The sequence below is a fragment of the Vipera berus genome, assembly GCF_964194415.1.
Source record: "Vipera berus genome assembly, chromosome: 4".
NCBI classification, from domain to species: domain Eukaryota; kingdom Metazoa; phylum Chordata; class Lepidosauria; order Squamata; family Viperidae; genus Vipera; species Vipera berus.
Genome location: NC_138206.1, coordinates 5,796,926 through 5,809,208, shown reverse-complemented (window position 1 = coordinate 5,809,208; position 12,283 = coordinate 5,796,926). Strand labels below are relative to the sequence as shown.

General features: G+C 44.7%; 1 protein-coding gene across 1 annotated transcript in view; it reads left to right on the top strand.

Moving 5' to 3' along the window:
- TENM4 (teneurin transmembrane protein 4) overlaps nt 1-12,283 on the top strand; it is a 315,526-nt gene that overhangs the window by 281,083 nt on the left and 22,160 nt on the right. Inside the window, exons 21-24 of the mRNA XM_081327781.1 lie at nt 2,334-2,354; nt 5,039-5,271; nt 6,379-6,533; nt 11,390-12,267. Coding sequence (XP_081183907.1) covers nt 2,334-2,354; nt 5,039-5,271; nt 6,379-6,533; nt 11,390-12,267 — 1,287 coding nt within the window. The remainder of the gene's footprint in view (nt 1-2,333; nt 2,355-5,038; nt 5,272-6,378; nt 6,534-11,389; nt 12,268-12,283) is intronic.

Here is a 12,283-nt window from a genome sequence, read left to right as displayed (position 1 = left end):
TTTAATTCCATTTATATCCCGCCCTTCTCCGAAGACTCAGGGTGGCTTACAAGCTTATACAAGTGACAATCTTTTTAACACTTAACAATATTTTACATTGGTGGATGTAACAGAGTGAGTGCCTCTTACTCGTCCCAGCTTCTGCCAACCTAGCAGTTTGAAAGCACGTAAAAATGCAAGTAGGAAAATAGGGACCACTACGGTAGGAAGGTAACAGCGTTCCGTGCGCCTCTGGCATCTAGTCATGCCAGCCACGTGACCACGGAGACATCCTCGGACAAGCGCTGGCTCTTCGGCTTTGAAACGGAGATGAGCACCGGCCCCTAGAGTCGGAAACGACTAGCACGCATGTGCGGGGGAACCTTTACCTTTATCTTACAATGCCCGGAATTCCCAAATCCACAGAGTTAAAGTAGGGGTTTACAAAGATTGCAACAAGGCAAGTTTGGTGAAGCTCGTTCAGGGCCACCGAGCTCAGCCTAAACATTGGATTAGGAGTCTTTCTCCCTTCCTCTCTTTTTCCCCACTTCTCTCTCTCTCTCCCCGGAGGCAACCTGGGGACTTTTGTGCAATAAAAGTGAAAAAACAACCATTTTTGCCCACAAGGATACAGCTGTCACAGTTCCAATGAATGAGACAAATCAAACAAATTGCAGGCATATTATGTATCTAAAAAGTCTTAGCCTGTCCATGAAACATGAAGACGTACACTGACCAGTGGGGTAACTTTTAAAAAAAAAAGATTGCAATTTTGCAAGAAACATACAGGATAGCCTCTTGCTATCTCTTGGACTCTAATGTGAATTTAGCAACCAGATGTAGCGTATTTTTTGGACCATAAGACGCACTTTTTTCCCCAAAAGTGGGGGGGGAAACGAGGGTGCGTCTTATGGTCCGAAGGTGATCCGTATGGCCAGCCCCAACCTCTGCAAGTGGAGCACGAATCGGCACGTGCTGAGAAACGCCGATCTCACGCTCCTGCACTCTCCCTCGCTTGGTTTCAGCTTCCCTTGCTACAAGAGAAAGCAGGCTGAAACGGAGTGAGGAGATTGCCTGGAATGCGAATCGGCTGATCTCGCGCTGCTGCAATCTGCCTCGTTTCAGCCTGCTTTCTCTTGTAGCAAGGGAAGCTGAAACCGAGCGAAGGAGATTGCAGGAGCGCGAGATCAGCCGATTTGCATTTCTGGCAATCTCCCTCGCTCCGTTTCAGCTTGCTTTCTGCAAGAGAAAGCCGGGCTGCAGGGCCGCCTCTGCGGGTACTGCTCTAATGCAGAGAGGGAAGGACAAAGAGGGAGGGAAGGAAGGAAGGAAGGGACAATGGGAGAGGGAGGGAGAGAAAGAGAGAGGGAGAGAGAGAGAAGGAGAAAGAATTTTTTTTCTTGTTTTCCTGCTCTAAAAAGTGGGTGTGTCTTATGGTCCGGTGCGTCTTATGGTCCGAAAAATACGGTAACTCAGGTGAGCTAGAAAAGCATTGTAAGTACAGGTAGTCTTCAACTTAATAGCCATTCGTTTAGCTGCTGTTTGAGGTAACAGCAGTACTGAAAAAATTGACTTAACGAACGTTTCTCTCACTGGCAACCATTGCAGCATCCCCAAGGGCCAGGTGATCAAAATTCAGACGCTTGGCAACTGGCCATGCTCTCTAAACATAACACAACATAACGCAACAATGGATTTCTGTAACAACCAGGGCTTTTTTCCTCATAGAACGCTCAGAACGGAGTTCCGGCACCTTTTTTGGATGGAACTTTGTAGGGTAGGCAAGGCGGGTTGTATAACATGTGTGAGTTCCGGCACCTTTTTCTTTGACAAAAAAAAGCACTGATAACAACAATCGAGCTACGTTATATTTCATCCAGCCAGCATCAGACAAAATGATATTTCCCCCTCCACACACACCCAACCTCATGGAAGGTATCAGCGTTACAAGGCAGGTCTCCAACGAGATGCCTGACATTTCCTTAGAACAGTTAACCAGCGGAACTGCTTGCCTCCAGAAATTGTGGGTGCTCCAACACTGGGGAGTTTTTAAGAAGAGAGATTGCACAAGCATTGGTCTGGAATGGGATAGGTTTCCCTGCCTGAGCGAGGGGTTGGACTAGAAGACCTCCGAGGTCCCTTCCAACTCAGCCATTCAGTTGTTCTGCCTGCTCTTTCAGAAGGATCGACCTCCGGTTTGCTAACTCTTTATTTATCGCTGCCTTGTAGAGTGTGGTTGTCGCCGCCAACTTTTCAGCCTAAGCCGCAAGGCTCGGAGTTCAGCTTGTAACCTTTTCAATCTCTTCTCCTTCCTTCCTTCTCTTCTGCCCTCTGTGTTCCTGCTCTCCTGTCAGAAATAAAGATTTCAGACATAGGTAAGACATCCGGTGGCCAATTGCGGGTGCCTTTTCTCTGTCCTGTTGCATGCTCTTCTTTTTTTATTATTATTATTTTTTTTCCTTTTCTTGTTGTCGCACTTTATAAGGTGACTTAAGCTTGCTGGGCTGCCACTGTTCAAGGAATACCGAGTCACGGGTAAAATGCATTTTATTTTTAACATCAGATTCTCCCATGCTGTGTTGCACATCAAGCAGCAAACGGGTAAAATCCAAAGGAAATTAAAAAATGGGAGGTCCTGAATTCAAAATCTGCGAGAGGAGTTCACAAGCCAGGCCCTTCCCCTTTTTTGCACACGTGTGCAAAAGGGGCGGGGCTTAGCTCACTGTGCCACGTTTTCTCCTCTGGTGAGTTTTGATCTCTTGCACTACCATCCTTGCGCTCTTAGTATAAACCTTGGTGTTTTTAATTCAGGATGCTTTATACTTTTTACTTTTATTTGTTTGTTGCAAAAGATCAAAATGTTTATAGTTGGGGGTTTTTTTTGTTTTTTTTTAAGGAACCAGTTCTGTTGAAGGAAAACAGCAGCTGGTTTTCCAGTGCGGAAAGTTATCTGTCCGTAGAGGGAAAAATTACTTTGTGCGACTTCCTGCCCGTTTTACATAATCTAATCTATTAAAAATATAAACATAAAGGCCCATTTCCAACCTACTGTCCCTTTTTCCTAACTTCCCACCGTGTTTCAGTCCCATCACCACTGCCTTAAAAACAAAACAGAAAGAAATGTTCACCCACCGAGTTTTCAAGTAAAGTTAGCTAAGTTACTATGCCTCAGAAATCAGGGTGGTTTTCCTTCCTTCCTTCCTTCCTTCCTTCCTTCCTTCCTTCCTTCCTTCCTTCCTTCCTTCCTTCCTTCCGTTTCATGCTGTGCATATCATTTATATCTGTACATATTACCTTTGGCAGATGTTTGTTTAAAAAAGAGCTATGCCATCTGAGCGAGGAACACTCCAGACCACAAGAAAGGAGAATATTTGTAGCTCAGGGTTGAAATGAAGGGTCCTTGGTGGTCTCTGAGCTTGGTGGTTTTCTTGCGGACGTTTCATGACCTAAAGTAGGTAACAGGGCTCTGTTCTGGGCCCAGTGCTCTTCAACATCTTCATCAACGATTTGGATGAGGGGATAGATGGGGAACTCATCCAATTTGCAGACGACACCAAGCTGGCAGGAATAGCCAATACTCCAGAAGATAGGCTTAAGATACAGGAGGATCTGGACAGACTCGAACACTGGGCGCTGTCTAACAAAATGAAATTCAAGGGTGAACAAAGTAAGGTTCTACATTTAGGCAAGAAAAACCAAATGCACAGGTATAGTATAGGTGGTACCTTGCTCAATAGTAGTAACTGTGAGAGAGATCTTGGAGTCCTAGTGGACAATCACTTAAATAGGAGCCAGCCGTGTGCTGCAGCTGCCAAAAAAGCCAGCACAGTGCTAGGCTGCATTAACAGAGAGATAGAATCAAGATCAAGTGAAGTACTAATACCACTTTACAATGCCTTGGTAAGGCCACACCTGGAATACTGCATCCAGTTTTGGTCACCACGATGTAAAAAAGATGTTGAGACTCTAGAAAGAGTACAGAGAAGAGCAACAAAGATGATTAGAGGTCTGGAGACTAAAACATATAAGGAACGGCTGCTGGAATTGGGTATGTCTAGTTTAATGAAGAGAAGGATGAGGGGGGACATGATAGCAGTCTTCCAATATCTCAGGGGCTGCCCCAAAGAAGAGGGAGTCAAGCTATTCTCCAAAGCACCTGAAGGCAGGACAAGAAGCAACGGATGGAAACTAGTCAAGGAGAGAAGCAACCTAGAACTAAGGAGAAACTTCCTGACAGTTAGAACAATTAACCAGTGGAACAACCTGCCTCCAGAAGTGGTGAATGCTCCAACACTGGAAGTTTTTAAGAAGAGACTGGACAGCCATTTGTCTGAAATGGTATAGGGTTTCCTGCCTGAGCAGGGGGTTGGACTAGATGACCTCCAAGGTCCCTTCCAAATTATTATTATTATTATTATTATTATTATTATTATTATTATTATTATTATTATTATTATTATTATTATTATTATTATTATTATTATTATTATTATTATTATTATTATTATTATACATCTTCATTGCTAGGAGGAAGTAGATCCTTTCCAGCACTGATGATGTTATCTAGTTGGGTGTGAAATGTCTCAGACAGCACCAAGGACCCCACAGTCTTCCTCCTCCTCCTCCTCCATTCCCTTCTAGCACTGATGATGTCATCTAGTTGGGTCATGAAATGTCTCCGAGAGCACCAAGGACCCCACAGTCATCATCATGGGCCTTCTCCTCCTCCATTCCACAAACCCCCCCACCCTTCTAGGACTGATGATGTTCCCTAGTTGGGTGATGAAACGTCCGCAAGAAAACCACCAAGCTCAGAAAAGCACCCAGCACCCTTCAGACCAAACTTCCTTTTCACCAGCTTAGCGTGGCAAGCCCAAATAAGCAGAAGCCACGTCTATTTCAGTTCTTCCAGTCTTTCGATTCTCCCATCCTACCATATTTTTTGCTTACGGCATTGGCTTTTGGGCTTCAACGTTGCTGCTGCGATTCACACGGTTACACATTTTCCCTTCTGGGGTATGTGAGAGATAAACGGGTCCTTCTGCCCTCACTTTTGCAGTCACAGCCCGGCGCACAAATATTATCTGACCGCCGATCCCACCTCTGGATCCATCTACCTGTCTGACACCAGCAGCCGTCGCGTTTTCAAGATCAAGTCAACGACGGTGATCAAGGACATTGTGAAGAACTCAGAAGTGGTAGCCGGGACAGGAGACCAATGTCTTCCCTTTGATGAGACCCACTGCGGAGACGGAGGAAAGGCAAACGAGGCTACCTTAACAAGCCCCAGGGGTAAGAGAGACAATTTTAAGAGGTTGGGTGAAATACAGGTGGTCCTTAACATTCTTATATATATAGGGAACGCGGTGGCTGAGTGGGTTAGGACGCTGAGCTTGTCGATCAGAAGGTCGGCAGTTTGGCGGGTCAAATCCCGAGTGCCGCGTAGCAGAGTGAGCGCCTGTTACGCGTCCCAGCTTCTGCCAACCTAGCAGTTCGAAAGCACGTAAAAATGCAACTAGAAAAATAGGGACCACTACGGTGGGAAGGGAACAGCGTTCCGTGCGCCTTTGGCATCTAGTCATGCCGGCCACATGACCACGGAGACGTGTGTGTGTGTGTGTGTGTGTGTGTGTGTGTGTGTGTGCATGTATATATATATATATATGTATATGTATGTATGTATGTATGTATGTATGTATGTATGTATGTATCTTTGGTCATTCGGGTTTTTCCCCACGTAGAATTGGAGGTATCAGGGCAACATTTCGACGAAATCTCATCTGTCATCCTCAGGCTGGTGGCTTCAGCTTCGTTCTTCTGGGAGAAGTGTGTGGTAGTGGTACCAAATATATATAGCCGAGGTTGCCTACCCCTGGTATAGGTGGTACCTGGCTCAATAGTAGTAACTGTGAGAGGGATCTCGGAGTCCTAGTGGACAATCCCTTAAATAGGAGCCAGCAAGTGTGCTGCAGCTGCCACAAAAGCCAACACAGTGCTAGGCCGCATTAACAGAGGGATAGACTCAACATCACGTGAAATGTTAATACCACTTTACAATGCCTTGGTAAGGCCACACTTGGAATGCGGCATCCAGTTTTGGTCCTCATGATGTAAAAAAGACGTTGAGACTCTAGAAAGAGTGCAGAGAAGAGCAACAAGGATGATCAGGGGACTGGGGGCTAAAACATAGAAGGAACGGTTGCAGGAATTGGGTATGTCTAGTGACAAGAAGGACTAGGGTTGACGTGATAGCCGTCTTCCAGTAATTGAGGGGCTGCCCCAAAGAAGAGGGGTGTGTGTGTCAACCTGCTCCCCAAAGAACCTAAAGGCAGAACAAGAAGCAACACATGCAAACTAATCAAGGAGAGAAGTCTTATTGAGTTTGTTTCCTCTTCACAGGCATCACAGTGGACAAGTTTGGATTCATTTATTTTGTGGATGGTACAATGATCCGACGTGTTGACCAAAACGGAATCATCTCAACCCTCCTGGGTTCTAATGACCTGACATCCACTAGGCCTCTGAGCTGTGATTCTGTCATGGATATCTCTCAGGTAGGTACATGTGTCTCATGCATAGATTTTTTTTCTGCATCTGTATCGTCTTTTTCCCTTTCGTGTTCCTTCTCATGGTTGGAAATGCCTCTTAACCAGTAAATTCTATTTTCTTCTGTTGGGTTGCTCTCCTTTTAAGCTGCGTTATCAACTTTCTGCGCATAAATCTTTCAATACTATGATTTTTTTCCCCCTCTTGATTCTCGGCATTACAGGTGGTCCTCAACTTACGACCACAATTGAGCCCAAAATTTCGGTTGCTAAGTGAGACACTTGTTAAGTGAATTTTGCCCCGTTTGATGAAATTTCCTGCCACCGTTGTTCAGTGAATCACTGCAGTTGTTAAATTAGCCACACGGTCGTTAAGCGAATCTGGCACCCCCATTGACTTTGCTGGTCAGAAGGTTACAAAAGGTGGACCGCATGACCCTGAGACACTGCAGCCGTCATAAATACGAGTCAGTTGCCAAGCATCCGAATTTTGATCATGCAGCCATGGAGATTTTGCAACAGTTGTAAGTGTGGGAAACAGTCGTAAATCACTTTTTTCAGAGCTGTTGTAACTTTGAATGGTCACTAAAGAAACTGTTGTACAATGGTGAAAAAAGTCAGGCAAGAAAAACCAAATGTACAGGTATAGTATAGGGGGTACCTTGCTCAACAGTAGTAACTGTGAGAAGGACCGCGGAATCCTAGTGGACAATCACTTAAATAGGAGCCAGCCCTGTGCTGCAGCTGCCAAAAAAAGCCAACACAGTGCTAGGCTGCATTAACAGAGGGATAGACTCAACATCACGTGAAGTGTTAATACCACTTTACAATGCCTTGGTAAGGCCACACTTGGAATCCTGCATCCAGTTTTGGTCACCACGATGTAAAAAAGATGTCGAGACTCTAGAAAGAGTGCAGAGAAGAGCAACAAAGAGGATCAGGTGACTGGAGGCTAAAACATATAAAGAACAGTTGCTGGAATTGGGGATGTCTAGTTTAATGAAGAGAAGGACCAAGGGGTGACATGATAGCATGATAGCAGTATTCCAGTATCTCAGGGGCTGCCCCAAAGAAGAGGGAGTCAAGCTATTCTCCGAAGCACCTGAAGGCAGAACAAGAAGAGAAGCCATGTAGAACTAAGGAGAAACTTCCTGACAGTTAGAACAATTAAGCAGTGGAACAACCTGCCTCCAGAAGTGGTGAATGCTCCAACACTGGAAGTTTTTAAGAAGAAACTGAACAGCCATTTGTCTGAAATGGTATAAGGTTTCGAGTCTGAGCAGGGGGTTGGACTAGATGACCTCCAAGATCCCTTCCAACTTTATTATTATTATTACCTAAATCTAACCTGTTCTTGTTCCACGGACTTTTCCCGGTTACATCTAAGCCAACATTATCTTTTGAATACATAATACTTTCGACAGAATAGCTTTCCACTTAGTCCTTGAGTAACAACCATTCATTTAGTGACCGTTTGACGCAACAACAGCACTAAAAGAAGTGACTTACGACCAGTCCTTGCCCTTTTGATGAGCAAAGTCAGTGGCAGAATGCCAGATTCACTTAACGGCCGCATGATTCATTTAACGACTGCAGCGGTTCTGTGGCCAAAAAAAGGTCATAAAGTGGGGGGGAAAACTCACTTAACAACTGCTTAGCTTAGCAACGGAAACGTTGAGGTTGTAAGTCGAGAGCTAGCCTGTAGCTGAAATAGTGAACTTAACGAATCTACAGGGCAAACGTTGGATGTTTTGTCCTATTTTATTTCCAGTAATTTTACCTGCTGATCACATGACCCACCCAGAATTACTGTGTAGAAAATGGGTGGTCATATAAATAACCATTTTTTTAAAAAAAAAATCCCATTTATATCCCGCCCTTCTCCGAAGACTCAGGGCGTACTTTACTTCAGTTTAGTTCCACCTTTTAGAAGCTAAAATGGCTGATAATATTCCGTAATAACTTAGCCCAGGGGTCGGCAACCTCGGCTCTTTTATGACTCGTGGACTTCAACTCCCAGAATTCCTGAGCCAGCTATGCTGGCTCAGGAATTCTGGGAGTTGAAGTCCACGAGTCATAAAAGAGCCCAGGTTGCCGACCCCTGACTTAGCCAGTAGGTCAGAATAATTTGTAAACACTTGGTTTACAAATTAGAATCTGGCCCCTGTGTAAATAGTAAGAGTTACAGGATAATAGTGTCGAAAGGAAAAGAAAAAAAAAGGAAAAAAGGGAAAAAAAAGTAAGCCTTAGTGGTCTCTTAGAAAAGCAACTTTGGGACTATAAATCCAAAAGTGTATTTATTATAAGTATAATATTACCACACGTTCCAATTCAATTTTTTTTTTTCGGGGGGTGGTGGTGGTGCTGGTGGCGGTTGTTATTTACTGGTACAATTCGTGGCTCACAATGAATAGACTTTTGCTTTGCGTCAAAGACACCGTGGATTTGGGGGGTACAAGTTCAATTCAATAGCTCGCAAACGGTTTGGCCGAATTATCAACAGCAGGAAAATGGCGGATTTTGAATTGCATTCGATTGCAAAATGGGGGAGTGAGCGAGGGCTGTCACGCTGAGCTTCTTAACTCCCACTGTTGAAGGCTGCTTTTTAAAAACCTACGTATTTATTATTTTGAAACTGTATTTCCAGGCTAAGGCGGACATAACTCAGGCTGCCTAAAGTTTAGGAATTGGGGACAGGCATTATGTCTGTTGGGATACCGTTCTGAAGCTGTACCTTCTGAATCCCAATATGCCTGACATTATTGTTTCAATAGATCGAGGAAATATTCTTTGTTCTGCTAAAACCGGTTATTGGCCGCTACTCTCAAAGGCTGTTCTTTAGGCACAATAGAACACAACAGGGAATCGTCCTTTTTTAAACCGCCCGTATAATTCTCGCTTGTCCACCTGGCCCTTATTCTTCTCACTCTTTCTTCCTCTAATTTGAAAAGATTGCTTGGCTACCCTACTGCCTGCCATTTACGAGCTTGATAAAAATGACAGGGCTGCAAAAGGTCAATTTGCTTTGCAGACTTTGAAGCAAAGGGTTGTTAATTCCGCACCGGCGCACTCGGGTTCCCATTCCGCCTAGAAAAGGTTGACGCAAGCTCGGATGCAGGATTTTTTAAATTATTATTGTTTCTGCTTGGGAGTCGCAGAATACGGTTTGCCTCCCAATCAGAAGGCTGCCATTTCGATCGTAGATAGCGGCAGATATTTCTCTCGTTGGGTGCAAAAAGAAAATATTTGCTGTGAGCTCCACATAGGTGTCAGGAAGGGCATCCAGCCAGTAAATGCTCAGCTCCATTCAGTCACCCGGACTCCACCCCGATGCAAGGGATTACGGGATCGTTAAAAGAAAGGGGGGGAAAAGGCTTACAGAATACGGTCAAGCTACATTTTGTTTTTATTATTTTATTTGAGTTTCTTAAACATTATAATCTTAAATAAATGAGAGCCAGTTTGGTGCAAGGCTTAAAAGGGATAGAAAGTTGAAGATCATGAATTCAAGTCCACCTTAGGCATGAAAGTCAGCTAGGTGACTCTGGGCCAATCACCAGGAGATGGTGAGTTCTAGTCTCACCTTAGGCATGATAGCCAACTGGGTGACTCTGGACCAGTCACCAGGAGACTGTGACTTCTAGTCCTGCCTTTGGTATGATAGTCAACTGGGTGACTCTGGGCCAATCTTCAGGAGGCGGTTAATTCTAGTCCCACCTTTAGGTATGATAGCCAACTGGGTGATTCTGTGCCAATCACCAGGAAATGGTGAGTTCTAGTCCTGCCTTAGGCGTGATAGCCAACTGTGTGACCCTAGGCCACTCAGTAGGAGCTAGTGAATTCTAGTTCCATTTTAGCCATGAAAGCCAGCTGGGTGATTTTGGGTCAGACATTCTCTTTCAACCTAACCCACTTCACAGGGTTTCATTACCAAACCAGGTAGCATTATCAGGGCACTATTTGGTAATGAAACGCCTGCAAGAAAACCCCCAACCTCAGAGAGCACAAGGGACCCCCATAGTCCCAACCTGAGCAACAAATAATTATCTTCCATCACTATTCCTGACTCACTGGGATCCGTTAAGGATTCCACGAAAGGAGCAATTTACGGTATATCTCTTTAAAACCTTTAATGCAGGGGTCCTCAAACCTGGCCACTTTAAGACTTGTGGACTTCAACTCCCAGAATTCTCCAGAGGTTGTGGGTGCTCCAACACTGGAAGTTTTTAAGAGGAGACCATTTGTCTGAAATGGTATAGGGTTTTCTGCTTGAGCAGGGGGCTGGACTAGATGACCTCCAAGGTCCTTCCAGATTCTATTCTATTCTATTCTATTCTATTCTATTCTATTCTATTCTATTCTATTCTATTCTATTCTATTCTATTCTATTCTATTCTGCAATTCTACTCTATTCTGCAATTCTATTCTGTAATTCTATTCTATACTGTATTTCTATTCTATTCTGTAATTCTATTTTATTCTGCAACTCTGTTCTATTCTATTCTGTAATTCTATTCTGTATTTCTATTCTATTCTGTTATTCTATTCTATTCTATTTTATTCTGTAATTGTATTCTACTTTGTTCTGCAATTCTATTCTGTAATTCTTTTCTATTCTGTATTTCTACTCTATTCTATTCTGTAATTCTATGCTATTCTGCAACTCTATTTTGCAATTCTATTCTATTCTGTAATTCTATTCTATTCTGTAATTCTATTCTATTCTGCAACTATTCTATTCTGTAATTCTATTCTGTTCTGTTCTGTTCTGTTCTAATCTGTGTCCTGCACTGAACGGTGACTACCAGCAATGGAAAATTACTACATGTTCTCACCAGCTGTTTCTCTTCCTTTCATTTTGCAAGGTCCGTTTGGAGTGGCCGACAGACCTGGCTGTCAACCCAATGGACAATTCCCTCTACGTTCTGGACAATAACGTTGTGCTGCAGATCTCCGAAAATCACCAGGTACGCATCGTGGCGGGCCGGCCGATGCACTGTCAAGTCCCCGGTATCGACCACTTCCTTCTGAGCAAGGTAGCCATTCATGCTACTTTGGAATCCGCCACGGCTGTGGCAGTCTCACACAGCGGCGTCCTGTACATTGCCGAGACCGACGAGAAGAAGATCAATCGGATCCGGCAAGTCACCACCAATGGCGAAATTTCACTGGTTGCCGGCGCTCCCAGCGGCTGCGATTGTAAGAACGACGCCAACTGTGACTGCTTCTCCGGGGACGATGGCTATGCCAAGGATGCCAAGCTGAATGCCCCTTCCTCCCTCGCAGTGTGCGCAGACGGGGAGTTGTACGTGGCGGATCTGGGGAACATCCGAATCCGCTTCATCCGGAAAAACAAGCCTTTTCTAAACACCCAGAACCTGTACGAATTATCCTCGCCCATCGATCAGGAGCTCTACCTGTTTGACCCCAGCGGCAAGCATGTTTTCACGCAGAGCCTCCCGACCGGAGATTACCTGTACAATTTCACCTACACGGGCGATGGGGACATCACCCTCATCACCGACAACAATGGAAATTTGGTCAATATCCGGAGAGATTCCACTGGGATGCCACTCTGGCTGGTGGTGCCAGATGGACAAGTCTACTGGCTCACGATGGGCACCAACAGCGCCCTCAAGAGTGTGACCGCACAGGGCCAGGAGATAGCCATGATGACCTACCATGGCAGTTCGGGCCTCCTCGCTACCAAGAGCAATGAAAACGGGTGGACCACATTTTACGAGTGAGTATTGGTTGAG